Source organism: Staurois parvus, unplaced genomic scaffold (assembly GCF_062004578.1).
Source record: "Staurois parvus isolate SC_StPar_1 unplaced genomic scaffold, SC_StPar_1.0 ptg000001l, whole genome shotgun sequence".
Classification (NCBI taxonomy): domain Eukaryota; kingdom Metazoa; phylum Chordata; class Amphibia; order Anura; family Ranidae; genus Staurois; species Staurois parvus.
The window spans coordinates 6,169,672-6,195,523 of NW_028317797.1; the positions used below are offsets into that span (position 1 = coordinate 6,169,672).

General features: G+C 42.5%; 1 protein-coding gene across 2 annotated transcripts in view; it reads right to left on the minus strand.

Annotated features, from left to right (window-relative positions):
* APLF (aprataxin and PNKP like factor) overlaps positions 1–25,852 on the minus strand; it is a 314,793-nt gene that overhangs the window by 107,523 nt on the left and 181,418 nt on the right. For both annotated transcript variants that reach the window (XM_089688811.1, XM_089688261.1), the window contains exon 7: positions 10,749–11,047. In XM_089688811.1, the coding sequence (XP_089544937.1) occupies positions 10,749–11,047 (299 nt within the window). The remainder of the gene's footprint in view (positions 1–10,748; positions 11,048–25,852) is intronic.

Here is a 25,852-nt window from a genome sequence, read left to right on the forward strand (position 1 = left end):
CCAATCACAGCCCAGCTCTGTCATGTGATTAGCTGTGGCCAAATCACAGCTAAGCACAAAAAAAAAACCCTGAATGAATCAATTTCATTCAGGTAAATGCTTGCTTATAGCAAAGTAATTCTTTGCTATAAGCAAATTGAGTAAAAAAAAAAAAAACTGATCACTTCCCCCAAGTAGTACAATGTTACTATGGTAACATTGTACTACTTTGGTCATAGTGAAATATGAAAAAAAAATCTTAAAAAAGAGAAAAAAAATGTCCCTGATCACCGCCATGCTACTTATATGATGGAGCTGTACTGCACTGGTAACAGTATGTAAAAAAAAAATAGTGAAAATAATTTTTTTATTTCTTCATTTCCAAAAAATTACAAAAAAATACAACGTCAAAAAACTTGCCATGCCTGTTATGAAATACATCGGACTGTCTACTTTGAAAAAAGGGGTCATTTGGGGGATATCTGCACTGTTCTGACATTCTTGGACCTCATGAAATTAGATTTGGCTGTCAGTATTTCAAGATTGATCAATATTCAGATCTATACCAGAGTTTGTGAACTCTATAACTTTCCTACAGAATAAATAATAAATACTAATTTGGGTTATTTTCACCAAAGACATGTAGTAGAATACATTTTGGCCTAAATCTATGAAGAACAATTATATATTTGCAAACTTTTATAACAGAAACAAAGAAAAACTATTTTTTTTGCAAAATTATTGGTCTTTTCTTGTTAATTTAGCAAAAAATAAAAACCACAGCGGTGATTAAATACCACCAAAAGAAAGCTCTAGTTGTGTGAAGAAAATGATACAATTTTAGCTTGTTTACAATGTTGTATGACCGCGCAATTGTCATTCAAAGTGTGAGAGCACGGAAGGAGAGAGGAAGGGGTAAATGTGCCCTGTATGGAAGTGGTTAAATCCCAAATGCAGGCACAGGAAAAAACTACTTTTATAGTGTGCCCCTCCCCCAGACTGCAAGGGTTATATGCTCATTGTTTTCTAGAGGTAGAGGATAAGAAATACGTTATTCCTTGTTCTAGCCAGGTCCCTCCTACAGTATGACTGGCCCCTGGCAGCCTCCTCTCTAAGCCATGATTTTACCTATGTCTCTTATACACACAATGAGGCATTAAAGTGTTACTAAACCCAGGACCCTGCATTCACTATATCTGGTCTCCCACATTACACAGAACATGGAAATGCAATTATTTTAGTAAATATAAACTGCTAAATACCTTTTCTTATCAGCAATATATAGCAGTCTTGTGACTTCTACCAGTGTGTCCAGCTGAGCACTGGTTAAAGCTTGTAGGAGTTTTCATTCTCCTCTGACTGTCCTATGAGGATGTATAACCCCTGACCCTCTGTCTGGACAGTGCTGGTTGGTCCTGTGCTGATCACATGCAACCTTCCAAAGAAAAAAAAACTCTCTAGCAATACACACTAAACTGAGCATGTGCAGAGTAACTCCTAGATCTCTGGACTATCAACAGATGGATTGGGGACAGTAGAAGAAGGGGAGTATCAGAGAAGACAGGATTGAACAGTCATTTAACACAATACCGAGGATTAATCCCTTAGGTCCCACACAGAGTTTAACAAGCATGTCTTACTGCATATACAGACTGATTTTACTGTTGTGGGTTTAGTAACACTTTCATAACTCTGTATTGTGATGATGCAGAGGGATCACCTGGAGCTCTTTATAGAAGCTGGATATAAAAAAGTTGTAGAAGCGTCTACGAATGTAATGTGATCTATGAATAGAGGGGGTGGAGCTTTCAATCATCCTCCTGTCCTCCATTCATAGATCACTTTTAATTCACAGATGCTGTAGTGCAGCTTCTATGAATGGAGGAGTGGGTGGAAAGGGCGGGCACAGTTGTACACTCTTGATCACAAGTTCTATTAACCCCTGATGCACTGGAAGATGGCAGGTGGGGGGGGTTGAAGACTGCTACTGAGTTGCAAAAAGAAGCACAAGGGACACATCACACTGGAGGTAAGTAGTAGATCTAGGCACGGGCACACTTTACTGCAGTGGAGAAAAATCAGTTCTCTTGTCCTGTGAGGCAGGGCTGTGCTGTGTGTTGGAGCTGTGTACCTCTTAAGACTAGACAGACAGAAATTCAAATCCTTTGGCAGGTAAACAGCATTATAAAGGCTAAAAAGGGTAAGTTAGCTCAATATCAATTGATTCATATTCAGTTCACTTTAACCCTAAACAGAAAGTGTTTAAGGAAATGAGATGCAATTCCGATCATATAAAAATCTTGCAAGCATCTACTAATGGTTCGTAAATGCTAAGCTTTGATAGAAGCCTGTCACTCACACATTACACAAAGTACCGGAAAACACATGTCTGCTATCAGCTCCGTATGGGTTTTTGTTGTTTTTTTTATAAGCAATGTACTGAGATAATTTAAATGCACTACATCCTATGAATCTATTGACATCATCTGAATGCAATAAATCCTCCTATCGTAGTAAATAAAGGCTATTACCTAAACGTGGTCTCTTGGGGCTGGGTCATATTTTCATTGCACTTTCTGCATTCTACACATTTCAGACTGGCATAAAGCTTTCAAAAAGAGGCAGCTTGGGAAACTGCTTCTGAATGAAAAGACCAGTTAACATTAAAATCAAATCTTTCCACTTATTAAAATCACTGCACAGAAAGCACCATCAGCAAACAATAACTACATTCAAAAGATGGCCAATTCCCTTCTGTTCCATGTCATATTACAGTTTTTTAGGCAGAAAGCTTAAAATAAACCTAAATTAGCATGGAATGTTTGTAAAGGTAACAACAATGTAAACTGCATATCTTCAAAATAATAACTTTGTGAGTTTAAAGGCCGCTTGGATGCAGGGTCCAGGTTGTGCATAAAGGCCTTCCAATATGAGGAATAATATATTCCTTGCCTTTTCTTTGCCCTTTTTATTTAAACCATCTGACATTTAGATAAGCTCACCCAGAGAAATTTAGCATCAAGAGTATTTTGTCTATACAGAGTAGGTTTACGTTAAAGGATCTGAATAGGGGTCCTCGACTTCCATCAAAATGAATAATCCTTGCCCCCTTTGCATTCTAAGCACCTTTTATTTAAATGTCAAATGTGAGAATGGGCAGCAGATGACAGATCAAACTAAGCGTATAAAGTCACTAGCACGCCCACATCTTTGTTTCAGTGATTTATTATAAAATCAGTATGTCACATAGGTCAATGAACCAACATTATGGGGCCTCACGGGATTCCTTCTTCAGGACTACACAGTGACATATCACTTTGTTGCCCTAAAGAAGGGATGCTGCAAAGCATTGGTTTATTGAACCTATGTGACATGCTGATTTTATCATAAATCCCTGAAAAAAAGATACTGGAGTGCTGGTGACTTTGTACTGCTTATTTGTGTAGCGGGGCCATTGCCGTTTCCCCTTTAAAAAATGGTTTCCCTTTTAAGACTGCGTGTTGTCAGAAAGGGTTTGATTGGCTCAGCTCTCAGCAGTACTGGAGTGTTTGTGGGAGTTGCAGTTTCATCACAGAGGCAATGTAACTTTATACTGCACAGGACTACAGGACCAGGATGCTTTGCAAGGAGGAAGGGGAGGAGAGCCATGTGTGCCTTTGCAGAGCACATCTGGGAGCTAGTCTGCAGTGCCTACTGTTGAAGTACACTGATACTGTTTCCAGAACAGCAGAAGTTGCTAAGGACAACGGTTATCTACAGCAGCTGAAGTCAGCAGCAACTGTGATCATTGGTACCAGTCACCAGCGATGGCAGTTACTGACAGCAACGACACCTCCCACCGCAGAGAGAGGTCAGAATGTTGGAAATCGCAGAGGAGGCGTGTGACCATCCCAGGTGAGGCACCTCAGAGATTGTGCAGCACCGACAAGTGACAACAGGAACAAACTAGCCAGAGAGACAGAGCCCCATTCATCATCCCTTCAAGGAGTTAATTCCTGGAGACTGTTCTTCTTAGATGTGGTGAGCAACTGCTAACCAGTGACATGTCAGTCCTAACACAGGCCTGTGCAACACATAGACTCACACAGTGTTACAACCCTACAGCATACAAGTGAATTTGGGACTGAGCCTAAAGAGACGTCAGTTTAGCTGGGGATATATTGCTGCCGTAGTTGCAGGGGGTTAATACTGATCTATAGCTATACCGGTATATACATGAATATTGTGTTTATTGATGTTATTGTGCCAATTCTAGAAGGTTTGTGTATTCAGTGCATTTAACTGCTATTTTCCAAGTTTATTTGTAGTTTTACCTGTCTTATTGAAGCTGTTATAAAACTTCCCACAAGGTGTACTGCTGTGCTGTGGATCCAATATATATATGATTCATCACTGAAGTAAGGACAGAAGTGCCCGCTAATTCCAGCGGCTCCTTCGGGGGTGAGCACTACATTTGGATTTCTGGACAGTTGCATAATGTGGTCACATGCATTATACTATTTACAACTGGTCAAGCACTGTATGGTTGTGCAATTCTAAACAAGACTTGTAGAAAGAAGAAACTTTCAAATCCATTTTTGTAGAAATTAAAAAAAAACAGACAATGGTTTCAGTTTGCCTCAATGGTTTCATGGTGTTTCAACTGGCCGCAAGAAGAAACCAAAGATAATGGTTGCAAACGGCCACAATGGTTTTATTGTGTATCAATTGGCTGCAAGAAGATGGGCTTGAATTTGCCTCAAATGAAGCCAGCAAACAAATCCAACTGCTTTAAAAGATAATATTGTAGTTTTTTTTCCCATTAGTTCTGTCATTAAACAGTCAAATTATTGCCCAGGTTTGACTATGCAGCCAAGTGAACACTAATGGTTAATGCAGAACCTTCTACAGATTTATCATCAGGCTAAATGCCAGCATCATTTAAAATTACACTAAACTCAAACAACAAAATAAATGCTATATGTTTAACTGCAGGTATAAGTAGAATGTACCTCTCCTCGTTTGTTCCTTTGTTTCATCTCTCAAATCAAAGCTTTTTCTGCTATTTTCAGACTTCCTGTTCTGTGGTGGCTATGTTCATTCTTCATGCCCCCTTTGTGTATGTTAACATACCCACCCTTTCCTGCCCGTCCCCGAGATGAACCACACATCATTGTGCAAACACATGCGGCTCTATGGGAATTGTAGTACGCATAGAGCGGAGCATGTGACCAGAAGTAATGGTACGGATTACTCTACAATGGTAGCAGTGAGGTAGAGTAGAGTAGAGGATAGGGAGCATGCAGAGGACAAAAATGAATCCCGAAAACAACAAAAAGACACTTTTTTTAATAAAAAAAAAACAGTCATGGTATACTTGATATTTAGGACGATTTATGTAAAAAAAAAAAAAAATGTTTAGCATCACTTTAATTCACTTCCTCTGAGCTCAGACTGCCATTGACCAAACCCCAGTCTGTGACTGACCATGCAGAGGAAGCTGCACAGTGAAGATCTCCAATCTCTATCACTCTGCTCTCTAATCCTATCAACAAAATCCTTGTCAGCACATGAATTGACTGGCTCTTTGTGCTGCTTCTTCTCTTCATGCTCGAACCTAATGGAGAAATTGTAATTTGTTTCCTAGTTCACAACTCACTAATACATAAAAATGTAGATGAGGGATGGTTTTAACCAAACTGACCAAATACTACAGGAATGTCCCTGACCAAGCCCCTTCAGGAATGTGTGATATCTTCCTCAAAAGGGAATACTACTTTCCAATGGTTCTGATTGGTCATTACTAAGTTATTTCTGTATATGCCACAGCTAAAACTGGAATAAGTTAGTCTCTCACCAGGGCTGCTAGACACACACATCCAGTTGAATCATCTGTCAAGCCCATGGAAATGGGAGGGACTCCTCGAGGAACTACGTTTCTTGTTACATTTTTCCAGTATCATTACAGTTGTTATTTCTATGGGTCATTACTTAATTAAATGTTATATGCAGTTTGATTTTACCTGCAAGAGTTTGTGTAATCTCTCTTGGCATACCTTGAACCCCCCCAAAAAAAAAAACTATCACGTATATGTGATACAACATTTGGTGTCAGAAGTGGGATTTTCAGTTTGTGTGAAATAGGGATACTAATGACAGAATGTATAGTGGCAGTATTGTGCTGAGTGTTTGTGCTGGGAGTAATACTGTGCTTTTGTATTGTAAGCCATAGTACATTCGAAAGCGTACACAATGCATCAGTTGCTTAGCTGCTTTAAGAGGAAGGTGCCAGATGATCAAAATGCAAGCCCACTCCCAAGTTGGGTGCGTATGTTTGGACAGTGGAATCCCATTGTTCACAAATTGAATAAATATGTGGAACCGACTCCACTGGCGGATCATTGTCGGTTGGTAACAGAACTACATTTGTCTTGGTTTGATAAAAAGGAGCAGAAATCCATTGTACAGGTACAATAGTTGTGTTATCAGGCACTTCAAGTTGAGACAAAAAGGAAAGAGGCATGGGATGAGCTGTAGACAGTTACAGAACAATTACCTCTTTTGATATTTGGAAAATCGCAAAAGGTGAAAGATGGCTTGAAAATCTGACCTATGCTGACACTCAGATAGTGGTTACTGTAGGGATGTAGGTCATGTATGCCTAAATATTGAGCCCTTTGTGTTGTATTTGTTTTAGCTGGCTAGTGATGAGAAAATAATACTTGTATGAAGAGATGATAAATTTGTGCAAAAGCATATTGTTTGTTTTTCAAATGCTGTGCTCAATGCTACTACATCAGAGGAGAGAAAGAGCTGGTGAGGGGGTTTGGATCAACCAAAAAGCTCACTCCTGTGATGGAGGAGGTGAGCAATAATGAGTAGGCATCACTTATCAACATCCTGGGAGTATTCTAGTCAGGCTTCATGAGGTATGTAAATCGCCTACGCCTATGGCAAGGGCATTATTCATCTTTAGTCAAACCTGAATTGTTTGTTTTTACTAACAAATACTTCTTACTTGCATAGGCAGTTTTATTTTAAAGGTGAATTTACCCTTTAACCACTTGCCAACCACCCCCTACATGTATGTCACTGTGCCTGCTCTAGTTTAAGAGCGCACCCCTCCTCTGTCCACTGGACACAGTGGATTATAGTTACTGGTAACTGGTTATCATGTGATCGCTATGGTTACAGAAATCACATGATAACAATGTAAACAACATGTCGTGAATGACTTTCCATGCTTACTGTTGTGATTGGCCCACAGCAATCACATGGTACCTGGCTACCTGTACCATGTGAGTAGCTTAGTCAATCACAGATCACAACCATAAAGCAAGCTGTCCATGAATGGTTAACCCATTCATGACAGCTAACACTACTGCTTATACACTAATCTTCACTGTATAAGCAATAAAAAAAATCCCTGATCCCCCCCACGTAGAATGGTGACACTGAGCTACTCTGATGACAAAATAAATATTAAAAACATAAATAAAAGTTTGAAAAAAAATTTAATTTTTTTTTAAACACATACTATCATCAGTCAGTATCCCTGATCACTGCCAGTAGTATGATGAGGCTGTATTGCACTGGTGACAATATATAAAAAAAAAAAAAATTAAATTTTTTCATTTTCCAAAAACTGCGTAAAAAAATTACAACTTCAAAAAACTTGCCATGTTTCTTACTAAATACCTCAGACTGTCTACTTTCCAAAAAGAGGTCATTTGTATTGTCCTGGTGTTTTAGGGCGCTCAAGAAATGAGATAGGCAGTCAGTACATCAAGACTGATCAATTTTCAAATATATACCCCATAGTTTGTAGATACTATATCTTTCACACAAACCAAGTAATAGACACTTGTTGAGATTTTTTTTTTACCAAAGACATGTAGCAGAATACACTTTGGCCTAAACGTATGCTTTTGTTTCTGTTTCTATATCTGCTGAGAGCTAAATTTAAACATCAGTTATGTATAGTGCACCACAATAGCAACCTCAGGTGAGGAGCAGTGCCACCAGTGCCAACATCAAATCAGCCCATACGGCAACTAAATCAAACATTACAAAGTAGCAATGCAGTCAAGTGATTTAACAACATAAAAGGATGATTTACACGGCAAATGACGCCTATTCTTAAAATAGATATCTTACATACCGTAATTTTTTTTTTTTTTTTTTTTTTTTTAGAGGTTCAGGGAAAAAATCTTTCATCAAAAAAGGGCTGATACAGTTAAACATAAATTTACATCTACACAGAATTTGGCATAACAATTTCCTTTATATCTTTTATCTTCAGCTTGGGGATACTAAGAATACTGTTCGGCTCATCTTCACACATTCTCCACTACAGAAGATAAAGGTGTTTTCTACAATCTACCTTTAAACTTCTTTTTTTCTAGCAAAAATATCAATGTTCCAAATTCTGCAGAACTGAGATGTTCCTCTTCTCATGCTCTACAACGATGCATCTATCTTTTGTTTAAATTTATTTGCTTAGCAACAAAATTGAGTTTGGGAAAAAGTTTTATTAACAGCTAAGAAGGGAGAGCCAGCTCAATATCATTTGATCATACTAAGTTCACTAAATCTTAAACAGAACAAGTCTAAGGAAATGAGATGGAAATATAGTCATATAAAAAAGTTAAAGATCCACTAATGGCTTGTAAACACTGCTTTGATAGAAGTCTGTCACTCAGTCGGAGGAGTTCCCAGGCTCATGTATCCTGTCAGCTGTCTTAATGACGTCTAAAAGCAATCTACTGACAACATTTGAATGCACTACATCCTCCTATCATAGTGAATATATCCAAGACCATTACTTAAAGTGATTGTAAAGCTTCAGTTTTTTTTTAATATTAAAATAACATACACATTCTACTTACCTGCTCTGTGCAATGGTTTTCTGCAGAGCAGTTCCGATTCTCCTCTAGGGTCCCTGCCAGAACTCCTGGTTCCCGAGCCCTGTTGTCTGTGTCCATAGATACAGACAGCAGGGCACAGCCCCACCCCCTGCTCCCTTGCAACAGGGTTTGATTGGCATCAGGGGGAGTCATTGAATAGCCATATGAATCTGCCCTGTGAAAAGGCACAAAGCAGAGAAAACCGCTGCTCCAATGCACATCGCTGGATTGCGATGGAGCTCAGGTATGTATAAGGGGGGGCATGGACTTTTTTTTTACCTTAATGCATAGAATGCATTATGGTAAGAAAAAACTAAAGTATTTAGATCCACTTTAAATGTAGTCTCTTGGGGCCAGGTCATACTATGTATACATTTTATGATGCTGATCAAATCCTCTGTTATCTGTATTAAATATTCTTGGTTAGATTGTACAGTTTTCAAAAGCGACTTGTGAATGGGTATCTTGAGTCCAGGACAGGCCACAATTTTACAATGTTGACAGACCCACCACCCCATGCTTGCTCACAATTTTTACAGCTGCTGTAAAAAAAATGTTATGCTTCATACACACTGCAGCTCTTCTAAACACCTTTATCCTGGCAGGAGAAAGCAGTGATAAAACCACTCAATTAAGTTAAAAAAAAAAAAAAAAACTGGAAGCGGATTGGTTTCTATATACAGCTCCACCAGATTTTGCACGCTCCAATTTTAGTAAATCAACCCCAAAATGTTCTCCGATTGGACAACCTCATCCAATCAGAGTACAACTTTGCACTCATTGAAAAAATGGAAAGTGTTCTCTGAATGGTGTCCATGCTGAGCCAGCCACCCCCTATGTTCAGTAAGCAGCCACTTGTCACGAGACCCATAAGCTGGTAGAGATCAATGTTGCAGTGCTGCCTGTCACATTGATTTCCAGCTTCCAGGGGGATCCCACAGGTATTGCACATACAATACATACTTACATTGGTCCTAGCTGGATCAGTGTAACTATGTAAAAAATGCCATACCTGGAATTCAGCTTCAACAAACTCCTCTTCACTATACAGAAGAATAAACATGAATGCAACTTATCCTGGAAGTATTCATATATCTGTGTATTACACACACTCATAATACTGCTCTTGTTTCAAGGAACTGTTGGCTTTTTGCTCCGAAATATTCAAACCAACCCAAATCAATTCTATTGACTAAGGCCCCTTTCATACAGACGTTCCAATGGGGTCCACCTGTTTTTCAGGTGAACCCGATCAGATCCTCCATTGTTCTAATTGTTATGGAGAGGCGGATGTAAATGGACACGTGTCCATTTACACCTGCCTGCATCCAACCCGCTAAAAACAGACGGTTGGGGAATCCGTCCCCCATCTGTCTAGCAGATCAGATGACAGTTAGATGTAAACGGACAGGCGGTCGGTTTACATCAGGCTGCCCAAAGTGGGCAGCAGGCTGTGTCCGTATCCGCTCTGCATAAGCGGAGCGGATACGGACCTGTCATCTGCCTGCTCATAGGGGATCAGCAGACAGATCCCCCGCTGAGGAGGCAAACTCTGCCAAGTTTGAAAGGGGCCTAATGCTTCTAACTGGAACAGGGTAAATATGATCATTTAACATTCATGATAACATCTTTATCCCTATATACATTTAGGGGTTGATTTACCAAAACTGGAGAGTGAAAAATCTGGTGCAGCTGTGCATGGTAGCCAATCATCTTCTAACTTCAGCTTGTTCAATTAAGCCTTGACAACCTGGAAGCTGATTGGTTTCTATGCAGGGCTGCACCTGATTTTGCACTCTACATTTTTAGCAAATCAACCCCTTAGTATTTTCTCTGTGATCGTTTTTAAGAAACCATCAAAGATAAAACACATAGGTAACATACCTGTAGCAGCGTTCAGCATACATACAAGGCGTTCTATGCTTCGTAGCTTGCTGTGCAGTTTGTGGAGATCTGGCACTTTGGCTTATGTCATTGTTGCTTGCCTGAGAATCTGAAGTTTGACATGGTTTATTAGCTGAACTTCCAGCTGGGCTGCCACCTGCTTCCATTCTTGGTGATGGGCAGGGAGAGTGGTCAAGACTTTCCACCTCCATTTCTTCTTCATTTTCTATTGCAGGTTCAGTTGAGCTTTTATGTTCTACTCTTGCTGCGACAGCTTCAGAGGACGTTCCAGGCAAAACCTTGCAAAATATAATAATAACATCACATTTCCATCACTAAGAATATTTGGGGTGATTGCAGCTGTGTAAGTGGAAGGAGGTGTACTCAGTATTAACATTTCTATCAAAAGAGTATACTTGCATGCAATGCCAGATATAACTATGAAATGTTACTGTTAACTGCCAGATATACATTTTGTTCAGGGATTTTGTCATAATCCTATGCAGATATATGTTGTGTGTATATTTATGCTGTGTAATTTTTGTTTTTTTATCTGTACAAACAACCGGTGTCCCTTTTTTTTAGCTAATAGCAGATACCCACAAGAGATTGAGTTCCTAATTTTCATCTGTTCTCACTGTCACTACTGGGACAAAAACACTTCCAGCTACATTATTATTATTATTATACAGGATTTATATAGTGCCAACAGTTTGCGCAACGCTTTACAAAATGAAGGTAGACATTACAGTTACAATACAATTTGGTACAAGAGGAAACAGAGGGCCCTGCTCGTTAGAGCTTACAATCTAAGAACATTTAGCGGTATTATACATATTACAGGGATGTGCAATTCATATCGCCCGAGGCCCAGGACATGCAGTTCCGGGTGTTGGACAGGTGTGTTTTATTTACATTTAGCCTTGCTGCGGGCAAGCAGCAGGGTTTACATTTTTTTTTTTATTCTGGAGCGGACACCGGTGAAGCATGAACAGATCTTCATGCTACACCAGAGTTAGCAGGCTCTCCGTTCATCCATGCTGCTGTCCGGTGCAGGCATTCCCTCTCCACCGGCCTCTCACTAGCTTGGCGGCTCCCACAGCCTATCCACTCTGCTCAGCGGCCCTGTTCAGTCCTGGCCACTCCCACACTTCTCTTACTCTCCTCCTCCTTCTTGGACACACTGACAAGCCGCCCTTCCCGCACCCCTCACCTCAGCACTTGCTCTCCTTCTCTCAATTTGTATCCCTCCGTCTGCATATACTCTGCTGCAGAACACACACAGCGGGTGGCCTCAGGACCCAGACCACCATACAGGACATATCAATGGCAACACACATTAAACTCTGTCCTATTACTACTTACTGTATCTACTCCACCTGTCACATCCACATACTGCATTGTACTTTGTGATTGCTGAACATAGGGATAATCAGAGGTGGCACGCCACCTCTGACCACCCCCAAGCTCGGCATGCCACTTCTGACCACCCCCACGCTCGGCATGCCACCTCTGACCATCCCCATGCTCCGCACGCCACCTCTGACCTTCCCCACACTACCTCTGACCATCCCCACGCTCCACACTCTACCTCTGACCATCCCCACGCTACCTCTGACCATCCCCACACTCCGCACGCCACCTAAGACCATCCACACGCCACCTCTGACCATCCCCACCCTGCGCATGCCACCTCTGACCATCCACACACTCCGCACGTCACCTCTAACCACACCCTCTGCACGCCACCTCTGACCATCCCCACACTCCGCACGCCACCTCTGACCATCCCACCCTTCGCACGCCACCTCTGACCATCCCACGCTTCGCATGCCACCTCTGACCATCCCACGCTTTGCATGCCACCTCTGACCATCCCACGCTCCACATGCCACCTCTGACCATCCCCAAACTCAGCATGCCACCTCTGACCATCCCAAACTCAGCATGCCACCTCTGACCATCCCCAAACTCAGCATGCCACCTCTGACCATCCCCACTCTAAGCAGGACACTTCTATAGGTATGGTCAGAGGCGTGATTCCTGAGTTGAAGGGATGGTCAGCCTTAATTAGATACAGTTTTGGTTAAAAAAAAAAAAAATTATCAGGAAAAGTAGATTATTGTGAGGGACAAGTAGATTGGGACCCCAATTTAGTCCCTTGGATAAGTAGTTTTTTAAAAAAAAATTTCCACACCCCTGATATATAACTGACCAGCTAAAGGATCACATCTGCAATTTCAGCAGAGAAATGTTTTGCTAAAGTGAGTAATTTGACACATTGTGAGTGCCATCAGTTTAACTCTGGCACTGTTTAAAAAGGCCTGGATTCTTTCCTAAATGCACAAAATAGAACAGGATTCTATTATTTAGAGGTAAAGTTGATCCAGAGAATATTCGATTGCCTCTTTGGGGATTGGGAAATAATTTTTTCTCCTGCTGGAGCAAATTGGATAGTGTTTATTGGGCTTTTTTGCCTTCTTCTTTGCCTTTCTATTGCTTGAACTGGAGGGACTTCTGTCATTTTTCAACTAGACGAGCTATGTAACAATGTAACTATGCTGCAGTATTTCAGCATTATTATTAATACAATAGTAATAATAATACAATCCCATGCTACCTATATGATCCCTTCTGCATGAAAATAATAATAAGTGAATAGTATTTATAACCTATGAGTGACTGCAGGCAAATATTTCTGTTCCTACAATATACCAAAAAACAGTGCATAAAGGTTTGCTGCACTTACCCCAATTTCACTATTAAATGATGGGTGCTAGAGTTTACAGGGTTAGGACAGCCCAAACTGCTATCTTAGATTTTGGTTGATATTAACCCTACCAACTTGTATCAATAGGCAATTCCTGTGATAAGACATCTCTGACTAGGTTTCCAGGTCTGTTCACTTTCTGTGAAGTTTTTGGGGGGCCATTCTCCCTGTTGGGGAGAATTACATTTATAGAAGCAGATGGCTTCTATTTTGTTCCAGGAGGAATTAGCCCTCTCAGCAGCATAGGGAGGCAGAGTTATGAACTCAAATCAGAACAATGCACCAGTGGAGTCACTGAGATACAAGTCATGAAAATGTAAATCTTAAGTGTACATTGATGCCTGTAATAGGAGTTTCAGATGAGCGATATTTTGAAATATACCTACAGTTATCTGGTTAGGCACAGCAGTGTTGATATATTCTGCTACTCTGAACAGGGACGCAATGAACATCATAAAACAAGTAGAAGATTGAAAGAGATTTTAAACAGGTTTTCGCACCAAAGGCAAAACAAACAAAGACATATATGGTCCAGTCTGTCACTAGCATTAACAAAGCAGTCTTTAGGTAGCGTTAGGTGGACTAGCAAATTTAGATGAACTTTACATAAGTAACAAATGAATGCCTAACTTCAGCTAACGTTTTTTAAGCAGTTGCAGAAACATTTTTTCCAGTTTTAACCAAATAAAAAAAAGCTGACCATTGTAAACACCCCAGTCAGTGTTAAATGGTTTGTCTCAACACTCTATATTCCACTATTGCTTCACAGCTTGCTGTGTTAGATAGAAGCTGAAAATTACCAACAGAGTCAACAGGTAAAAACTAAGGGGTACTCAGAAAAAACAATCTCTCGCTGTGCCTAATGCAATCTGACAGTCAGCCCTGCCCGTACTGACTGTACAGGCTGACTGTGCTCTCAGTAGTAGGTAAATTAAAGTATTCCACTATGTCAGGAATAATTCGATCTCTGTGCTAAATAGGTTTCAGTAACGAATGTATTGGAAATGTTTTGATAGTCTTGGAACCTGTAAGGGAGTCCAGACTGGTAACAGTGGTGGTTTCAGATGCAGGTTTCTCCAGTTATAAACATGCACACATTGCACATGGCAAATGTCACACAGATAAGAGATGTAGCACTTTATTTCCCAGTATATTTCCCCCTTTAGGAAATATTAGGAAAGAATGGTAATGTGTGATACTCATGGGGTCAAGCCCCAGAATTACGATGGTGACAATCCTGGAAAGCAATCTGTGGCGAATAAGCACAGTAACTAGGTACTAGAGAGTGTCACATACAAAACCTAGTAAATATGTCACATTGCATGCAATCTTCACCATTACCATGAGCATACTGCCTTGGGAGAATTCACAGATCAGGATCACCAGAGCCCTGTAACTATAAAGTGCTCTTCAGCTAACAAATGAGTACACTAGATATCTGGGTAATGCCACATGCAGAGATCAGTTCCCAAAGGTCACAGACTAGGCCCACAACTCTCAGTCCAACGGTGTCTGGGTACAGCCTACAAGCCTACAGTCAATCCAGATAGTTGCATAACCAATCCCAGCATAGCAGCATAAGGAAGATTCTTGACAGAAGATAGAATAATCTTGATAAAAGTAAAAATGTCCAGAACAAATCTTCCTAGGACACTACAAAATCCTGAAGTATCGTAGGTGTGGGAAGTGTCATCCTTGGCTGGCCAATGGAATTTTTGGTTTGACGGTGACCAATCCTCTTAAAGGCGGCTATATAACCCAATGTTTCTGAATTCTATTGTTTCTGTGTGCCTCGATGAACAATCAGGAAAAAGAGTTGCAATGTAAGCTGGAATGCTGTCACCCACTGTTTTATACATGTTTTCAAACAGATGGTTTTCAATAACTTTCCACAGACTAATACAAAATATTATGACTTGTAGACAAGTCACGTTTTAAACTAACAATGTATAATCTTTAGACCTCAATTGAATTATTCCTGAATGGTTTTAAAGAGATTCAAATTATTTTATGTTGAATGTGTCTTGAAAGGCATTTTGTGAAAACCCATTTCAGTTGACATCTCAAAGAATTGGGATAATATAAAATAAGACAATCTATATTTTAATCAAGTTCATATTTATCAACTATAATAGAATTTCGTGAAGGTTAGCATTTCAAAAAATTCACTTTTAACTACCTTTGTAACTACTTTTGTTAAAAGTACATACCAGAACAGTCTAATATATGAAATAACCAAAGTTTGCAGCAAGAGTAGTGAGGGATTAAAGGTGTATCTCCTTAGCATAGTCCCCAAAAAGATTAGAGCGTATGTTTAGCAGATCATTTTCCATTATCCAGGAGCCACAGTCTGAGCTTTTTCTGAGCAGAAATGACAATGGAGACTTTATTTTGTCTGAACTTATTTATGTATTTTTAGAATGAACATGATTGCTATATTTCAGGAGGCCAATATTTTCTAACAGCACTGAGTGCACTAGAGTAGTGGTTTTCAATCACTGGGCCAGAACATGCTTTCTGCCGGGCCCTGGTTTCCTGTCTGTTCTAATAGTTAGACTTTATTGGTTGGAGCAGATGGATGGCTGCGGTTCAGCAGGAATGTGCTGTCTTGCACACCTGCTAGCTCCTGGAATGCAGTGGAAATGAAGAGGTCCTTCTGGCCACCTCTGGCTCCCCTGGGGTCCTGACAGTACCAGTAAAGTGATGCGCACCAGGTTCCAGCTTCCCTACTAGTACAGAACAGCAGCCAGAGCCTGATGGAAGGAGCCTTGCAGCTTTGCACTCATTCAGAGGGCTAGTGGGAGTGCAGGCAGTAAAGCGCAGATATCAGCATTATGGATGATCTCAACATCATGAATGATCTCAACATACGTGATGCTGATGCCTGTCCGTGCAAGCCCAAGCCTGCGACACTACAGTGGAGCCCCAGTTGCAGTCCTGTCTAGAGATGCAAGGGGGAGAAGTGCTTCTTGACCAGCACAGAACTGTACCAGAAATACACAGTGCATGGGGTAGGCTGCCAGGAAAGTGTACAATCTACTTTAAGGATGTTGTGTGTATGCATCTTTAGGGGGCGGCCAGCTTGGAGTATGCTCAATTTCACATTTCACTATTATTTTAGCCTCCTGGATTCTTATCTATTGCTAGAGTTGCACACTGCCTTCATCCTTAAAGCGGAACTCCACCCAGGGGAAGCTCCTCTTTAGAGTCTCCTCCCCTCTCCTCTTTGATATCTGTCAGTCTTTTTTTTTGGGGGGGGGGCAGGTACCTGGTTTTGACAGGTATCCGCTCTCACTTCTGCTTGGATGGCCTAGGCAATCTGAAGTTCTCCGTCCCTCCTCCCTCCCCATAGTCTTCTGAGACATGGCACAGGTCCCAGAAGACTGTGGGACCAATTAATAATATAATGTGCAGTGCGGCTCACGCATATGCAATGGGCACTCAGCTGTGAAGCTGCAAGTTGTCATAGACAGATGTACATAGTTAAGATGCTGGCGCTGGAAACCGCAGACCCTCCTGCCTTTATGTATGAGTTAGGGGCATATTATTATTATTATTATACAGTATTTATAAAGCGCCAATAGTTCACTCAGCGCTGTACATTACAAAGGGGGACAGAACATGTGACAGAACAATATCAATACAATGCAAAACATGAGGGGATCGAGGGCCCTGCTCTTTCGAGCTTACAATCTAGAAGGGATGGGATAGTGTTACAGGAGGAGATAGTTGTGGGGGATGGAGTGGTAGGAAGAGTGGAGGAGGTCAGCAAGTTAGCAGGGGGTGAGGTAGGCTTCCCTGAAGAGATGGGTTTTCAGGGTGCGCCTAAAGGAGAGGAGAGTAGGTGATAATCTGATGGGTTGGGGAAGGGAGTTCCAGAGGATGGGTGACACCCTGGAGAAGTCCTGTAGGCGGGCAGGGGAGGAGGAGACAAGGGAACTAGAGAGAAGGAGGTCTTGTGAGGAGCGGAGTATGCGTGCTGGGCGGTACTTGGATATTAGGTCAGTGATGTAGTTCGGGGCAGTATGGTGGACAGCTTTGTACGTCAGTGTTAGGATTTTAAATTTGATCCGTTGCGCAATCGGAAGCCAGTGGAGGGATTGGCAGAGGGGGGTGGCGGAAATGGAGTGGTTGGAAAGGTGAATGAGTGTGGCAGCCGTATTCAGGATCGACTGAAGCGGGGATAGCCAGCGGTGAGGCAGGCCAGTGAGGAGGGAGTTGCAGTAGTCGAGTCGTGATATGATGAGGGAGTGGATGAGCTGTTTAGTGGTTTCTGGGGTTAGGAACGTGCGGATTTTGGCGATGTTGCGGAGGTGGAGTCTGCACGAGTTTGTTAAAGATTGGACTTGGGGCTGGAAGGATAGGTTGGAGTCCAGAATGACACCAAGTACTCTGGCCTGCAGAGCGGGTTTGATATTGGCGTTGTTGGATGTGATGTAGAAGTCAATGGGGGGTGGGGTTCGGGCTGGGGGGAAGACAAGGAGCTTGGTTTTGGAGAGATTCAGTTTAAGGAAGTGGAGTGACATCCAATCTGATATGTCGCTCAGTAGGTGTGTGATTTTGGCAGAGACCGAGGGGGTGAGGTGGGGGGTTGAGAGATAGATTTGTGTGTCGTCGGCATAGAGGTGGTAGTTGAAGCCGTGAGAGTGTATGAGTTGGCCAAGGGAGGAGGTGTAGATGGAGAAGAGAAGGGGCCCAAGGACAGAGCCTTGAGGGACCCCAGCAGAGAGGGGGAGTGAGGGGGAGGTGGTAGCATTATAGGTAACGCTGAAAGAGCGTTGTGACAGGTAGGATGAGAGCCAGGAGAGAGCAGAATCTCTGAGGCCGAGGGAGTGTAGTATTTTGAGGAGGAGGGGGTGGTCAACTGTGTCGAAGGCCGCAGAGAGGTCAAGGAGTAGGAGCACTGAATAGTGGCCATTAGCTTTGGCGGTTAGAAGGTCGTTGGAGAGTTTGAGTAAGGTGGTTTCGGTGGAGTGTAGGGGGCGGAAGCTAGACTGTAGGGGATCGAGGAGGTTGTTGTTGTTGAGGTGAGAGCATAGGCGGGTGTAGACGAGGCGCTCGAGGAGTTTAGATGTAAGTGGGAGCAGGGAGATGGGTCTGAGGTTGTTCGGGTCATTGGGGTCCAGGGAGGGCTTTTTAAGTATGGGGGTGATGTGTGCATGCTTCAGTGGGGAGGGGAAAGTGCCGGAGGAGAGGGAGAGATTAAAGATGTGGGTGAGGGAGCGTAGGATGGAGGGGGAGGGAGGTCGTAGGAATTGTGAGGGGATAGGGTCGAGGGGGCAGGTGGTGAGGCGGGCATCAGAGAGGATCTTGGAGACTTCCTCGATGGTAGTAAGGTCAAAGGTGTGGAGTGTTGGGGGAGATTCAGTTTGAGGAATGTAGGGTGGGGTGGGAGTGGAGGTCAGAGCAGTGGTGGGGCCGTGGGAGAGGGGTGATGAGGGGGTAGCTGAGTGAGGGGGAACAGGGTTGGAGGGAGTTTGAGCAGTGACGAAGTCCCTGCGGGTAATGTCGAGGGGGAGGGGGGATGAGGGGGTAGCTGTGTGAGAGGGGACGGGTTGAGAGGGCGTGTGAGTTGCGGCAATGTCCTTGCGAATTGTGTCAATCTTGTTTTTGAAGTGATTGGCAATCTCAAGGGCAGTGAGTGAGGTGCTGGGTGGAGGTGGGGGTGGAGAGAGTAGAGAGTTGAAGGTGGCAAAGAGTCGGCGAGGATTGGAGGAGAGGGCCTTGATGAGGGTTAGGAAGTAGGCTTGTTTGGCTGCGTGGAGGGAGGAGGTGTAGGTGCGGAAGGCAGATTTGTAGCAGGTGAAAGCTTGTTGGGATTTTGTTTTGCGCCATAGTCGCTCCAGGGCACGACTGCGTCGTTTGAGGGTTTTGGTGTGATCAGTCTGCCAGGGCTGGAGCGGTCGGAGTCTGATGTTGTGTGTGGTTAAAGGCGCTAGTGAGTCAAGGGCTGCTGACAGCGCGTTGTTGTAGGCAGTCATAGCCAAGTCGGGGCAGGACAGGGGGAGGATGCGGTCGTGGAGTTGATCAGCTGCAGAGTGGAGGGGGGCAGGGTTAAGGTTGCGGAGGTTACGGCTGGTAGTAGTGTGACATTTGGAGGGGTAGGCGTTGGAGGACGAGGAGATAGAGAAGGTGATCAGGTTGTGGTCAGAGAGAGGGAAGGGGGTGTTAGTGAGGTTGTGGGGAGCGCAGCGGTTGGAGAAGACAAGATCAATGATATTACCGCCGGAGTGGGTGGTGGATTGTATGCACTGTGCAAGTGCAAAGGAGGAGGTTAAGTGGAGGAGACGGGCTGTGTCTGGGTTGTCAAGGTTGACAGGGATGTTGAAATCCCCAAGAATGATGGTGGGTAGCTCAGAGGAGAGGAAGAAGGGTAGCCAGGAGGAGAAGTCTTCCAGGAAGCGGGGTATGGATCCAGGAGGCCGGTATATCACAGCAATCTTCAGGGGGGTTGGGGAGAATAGTCGGACGCAGTGGGCCTCGAAGGAGGAGAAGGATAGGGAGGGGGGTTTGGGAGGACTCGGAAGGTGCTCTGCGGTGACAGGAGCAGACCAACCCCACCACCTTTGCGACCGTTAGGTCTGGGTGAGTGGGTCCAGGTGAGACCTCCATAGGAGAGTGCAGCAGGGGAGGTCGAGTCAGTGGGCTGGATCCAGGTTTCTGTGATCGCCAGGAAGTTGAGGGAGCGGGAAACAAAGAGGTCGTGGATGGCGGTAAGCTTGTTGCACACCGATCGGGCGTTCAGGAGTGCACATGAAAATGGGGGGGGAGATTTTAGGGAGCAGGGGGACAGATACTAGGTTGCGGGGGTTGCGGTAGGACATGGAGGCGGGAGGGTGTTGTGCGGGTGAGGGAGGTGGTGGAGGGCCAGGATTTGGGGAGATGTCTCCCGCGGCTAGGGGGAGGAGAAGGGTGAGAAAGGTGGCATGGGAGCGGGATGTGCAGGAGCGTGAGAAACTCCTAGTGGAGGTGTTCGGGTCAGTGGGAGAGTGGAATAATAGGAGGAGGTGGTGGGTGCCATAGAGGGGCGAAGGAAGCAGTGAGGACACAATATACAAATGTTTAGGAGGAGCAGAGGGATATAGTGAATGGATTTTGGGAATGGAGGAGAGGAAAATGAGAAGGAGTAGAAGAGGCATTTTGGGGGGTGATGAGAGCAGTAGTAGGGAGATGATAGCAATGAGGGGGAGATGTGCAAGTTTTGGGGTGGAGCAGTGGGGTAAAGAAATGAGATTTGGGAACAGAGGATAGTAGTATGAAGAGGAGTGTATTATATAAAGGTACATAGAGTGGGACTCAGGCATGTAAGAGGTTTCCCAGGGTGTTTGCTTGCAGTCTGTCCAGCATGCAGTAGAGTTTCTTGCTGTTGTTGTGTCTTCCTGCTGCTTAAGTTCTCCTGCTTTAGTTCAACTGCTGTGTTTAACTGCTTCGCACTCTTTCGAAGCCGCACTCCGTCAGAAGCAGCACCCCCATCAGAGATCTCCCCCCATGAGCTGATCTGAATTTATAGGGAGATGCTCAAATGAGCATTCAACTCCACCCCAATTAGAAGCTGATAAGGCTCACATGAATAGTGGGGGATGTCTCATAGGAACCAGGCTACAGTCGTAAACTGGGTGCAACTGGAGGTGAGGACTGCTCAACATACACACAAATAAAAATACACCATTTGTTCTGAATATAACAGGAGTGAAAGCGATTTGGAGTTAGGAGTGGAGGTAGGAGAGATGCATTTACCCAAAAGGAAAACAGCAGGAGTCAATGCGTTTGAGTTAGGAGTGGAGGTAGGAGAGATGCATTTACCCAAAAGGAAAACAGCAGGAGTCAATGCGTTTGAGTTAGGAGTGGAGGTAGGAGAGATGCATTTACCCAAAAGGAAAACAGCAGGAGTCAATGCGTTTGAGTTAGGAGTGGAGGTAGGAGAGATGCATTTACCTGTGAAAGTAGAGAAGGCATAATTAGACTGCTGTGTTTAACTGCTTCGCACTCTTTCGAAGCCGCACTCCGTCAGAAGCAGCACCCCCATCAGAGACTGTGCCCCTCATCAGAGTTTCCAGGAAGTAAATGCTACATGAATCATCTGCCCTTGCTCAAAATGTCCACAGCCATAAATGCTAGGGGGTGTTTTTCAAAGTATTTTCTCAGAAAAATATAGCATGGAGACATGGATGGATGGGGGAGTTTACTTTGCATATTAAAAGTGAATTAAACAGTGTTTTTGGTTTGAGGTACCCAGATGCAGTGTATTTTCACTTTAAAAATGAGAATTGAAAATATGCAGTTGTATCTGTATTCTGAACCAAGGAACCAATCAGATTTCAGAGTTAATTTTTGAGGAAACCCTAAACAGGAATTTGATCAGTTGCCCTGGGACCACCGCACTATAGAGACATATTAATACGTTTGTGTTTTATTAGAAGAGAACATAGGGCAATAGAATAACAACAAGGTTGGTGCTCATAATGTTAAACTCGCAGCACCAGATAGTGATTGGTTATAGTCCTTGTAGATTTGTCTTATAGTCAGGGTTAATTTTTCCTGACCTTCCTATTGTTTGTTTTTATAGACACAATAGTGCCATTTGTCAGTCTGTTTCCACTTCACCTTTATGCATTCATTTATGTCAAGTGTTTTATCACGTGTGGTTTAATACATGTTTGTGATTTCACCCTGTTTAGGGACACGAGTTTATGTATTGTGTTTTTATGCGTTTTGCACATTTATATTTTGTTTCATATGGTTTATCAAACATCACTGTATAAGTTTGTATAATAATATGAAGAATTGAGTTTGGGATAATTACACACATGAGGATTCACTAGGGGTGTAATTGAAACCTCATTTTTTATTTAATTATTTATATGTGTGGGAGCGCAGCACCAATTTTGTTATAATACGACTGAGATTGTACAGACTGTACTTATGTGAGAGCATTGAGAGGGGGTCTGTTTAACCACCTGAGCTCAAGAAGGTTTTACTCTCTTCATGACCAGGCCATTTTTTGCTATTCAGCACTGCGTTACTTTAACTGATAATTGCGTGGTCAGGCAACACTGTACCCAAATGAAATTTATGTCATTTTTTTTCACACAACTAGAGATTTCTATTGGTGGTATTTGATCAGCACTGGGTTTATTATTTTGTATTATAAAATTTACAAAATACCAAAAATGTTGAAAAAAAACCCCAATATTTTTTACTTTCTGCTATAAACACATCCAATAAAATAATTTAAAAAAATCTAATTTCTTCTTAAATTTAGGCTAAAATGTATTCTGCTACAAGTCTTTGGTAAAAAAAAAAATCCCAATAAGTGTTTATTCATTGGTTTGCATTAAAGTTATAGCTTCTACAAACTATAGTATATATATTGGAATTTTATTTATTTATATAATTTATTTGAATATATTTATTTTTATACTAGCAATGGCAGTCATCAGCGACACTAATACAGTGATCAGTGCTAATACTATACACTGTCACTGTACTAATGAAACTGACTGGTAAGGGGTTAACATTTAGGGGCAATCAAAGGATTAAATGTGTGCCTAACAATGTGAACTAAGTGCCATTTTACTAAGCAATGGTGGTTACTTGCTGCTTTTTGAGAGCCCAACACAGAGCTCTCTTCTGTCATTTGCTGAGCTGATCAGCGGGTTTCGGAAATAAATCATTGGCGGGACTCACTGATCGGTATGTGCTGTAGCATATGACAGCACAGATGAGACAATGGGCACATGTTCCCTACCCCGAAGAGCAGGATCACGTACATGTACGTGATCTGGCATAGGGCGGCCACTCCACCGCAGTATAGCTGCGGTAGGCGGTCGCCAAGCGGTTAACACCAAGGGCAGGAAATTCTCCTCTTAGAACACTGAGGCTCACTCTGACATCAAAACCATGCTCTCCACTTCCTAACTGGTTCTAAGGCTGGGGCTCACCACTGATAGATGTTATGCTGCTCAATTAGCAGAGATGAGAGGCAGCCCATTACAAGACCAATGTAAATAGCCTCTCTCAGTCATAAAATAACAATAAAGACTCCCACATAATGGAAAAAGTACCTTTTACCCAAAATGTATTTTCTTTGTTTTGGATGAAGTGGGGCACTGTTAGAACCCCTGTCAGGTTTTTGCTGCAATCTGGGGTGCAATTACATAGACTTTTTCCTCGCTTCCTGTATTGTTGATGTTTTACCACACAGGAATTAAGAGGGATCTCTCCAACAGAAACACAGACTGAAATAAAAATGCCTTTCTTTAGTAGAGCAGAAATAAACTAGAACCCCTATCACATCATTGTCTTCAGAACAGGAAGTGAGAGTAAATCTCTCTAATGGAGGATCAAATAGCGTAAATACACAGTTCTTATCTTCCTCGTACTTTATCCGAATTAGAAAAAAGTTTTTGGCTTGGCATACACTAAGTAGTGAATGTCCAACAATAACTGACATTTTAGTTTTGGGAAGACTTACAGTCAGGTCCATAAAAATTGGGACATCAACACAATTCTAACATTTTTGGCTCTATACACCACCACAATGGATTTGAAATGAAATGAAAAGATGTGCTTTAACTGCAGACTGTCAGCTTTAATTAGAGGATATTTACATTCAAATCAGGTGAACGTTGTAGGAATTACAACAGTTTGCATATGTCCACTTGTTAAGGGACCAAAAGTAATGGGGCAATTGGCTTCTCAGCTGTTCCATGGCCAGGTGTGTGTTATTCCCTCATTATCCCAATTACAATGAGCAGATAAAAGGTCCAGAGTTCATTTCAAGTGTGCTATTTGCATTTGGAATCTGTTGCGGTCAACTCTCAAGATGAGATCCAAAGAGCTGTCACTATCAGTGAAGCAAGCCATCATTAGGCTGAAAAAACAAACCCATCAGAGAGATAGCAAAAAGATTAGGCATGGCCAAAACAACTGTTTGGAACATTCTTAAAAAGAAGGAACGCAACGGTGAGCTCAGCAACACCAAAAGAGCCAGGAAGACCACGGAAAACAACTGTGGTGGATGATTGAAGAATTCTTTCCCTGGTGAAGAAAACACCCTTCACAACAGTTGGCCAGATCAAGAACACTCTCCAGGAGGTAGGTGTATGTGTGTCAAAGTCAACAATCAAGAGAAGACTTCACCAGAGTGAATACAGAGGGTTAACCACAAGATGTAAACCATTGGTGAGCCTCATAAACAGGAAGGCCAGATTAGAGTTTGCCAAATGACATCTAAAAAAGCCTTCACAGTTCTGGAACAACATCCTATGGACAGATGAGACCAAGATCAACTTGTACCAGAGTGATGGGAAGAGAAGAGTATGGAGAAGGAAAGGAACTGCTCATGATCCTAAGCATACCACCTCATCAGTGAAGTCTGGTGGTGGTAGTGTCATGGCGTGGGCATGTATGGCTGCCAATGGAACTGGTTCTCTTGTATTTATTGATAAAGTGACTGCTGACAAAAGCAGCAGGATGAATTCTGAAGTGTTTCGGGCAATATTATCTGCTCATATTCAGCCAAATGCTTCAGAACTCATTGGACGCCGCTTCACGCTGCAGATGGACAATGACCCAAAGCATACTGCAAAAGCAACCAAAGAGATTTTTAAGGGAAAGAAGTAGAATGTTATGCAATGGCCAAGTCAATCACCTGACCTGAATCCGATTGAGCATGCATTTCACTTGCTGAAGACAAAACTGAAGGGAAAATGCCCCAAGAACAAGCAGGAACTGAAGACATTTGCAGTAGAGGCCTGGCAGAGCATCACCAGGGATGAAACCCAGCGTCTGGTGATGTCTATGTGTTCCAGACTTCAGGCTGTAATTGACTGCAAAGGATTTGCAACCAAGTATTAAAAAGTGAAAGTTTGATTTATGATTACACTGTTCAACAAATTTTTATTTTTTGCCAGTTTTGGAAACAAAAGGATCCATTTCTTAATGAATTTCACATTCTGAGTTCAAATATAACAATGAAATTTGTCAATTGGCTCTAGTTTTTCTGTAAACAGAAAGTTTTCTACTATAGGCGTAATGACTACATAATGCACAATAATAATATAGATAGATGTCTTTCCACAAATATAAAGCAAGTGATATTGACTACATAACAAAGCCTAAATGGCATAATATATTGCATAGGATTACCAAGAAAAATTATAGCCATAAGCTAAGTTGAATCATTTTAATACTTAGGATTCTCACTAGTTTTGTCTTCAGTTTGTGTCGGTTTTGCTTCTCTTGGCTTTTCTCTTGTATTCGAGGAAAGGGCTATCTTTTACAACTGCACGTGACTACACGCTTCAGGTTCTTCCTCACTTGACTCAACCAC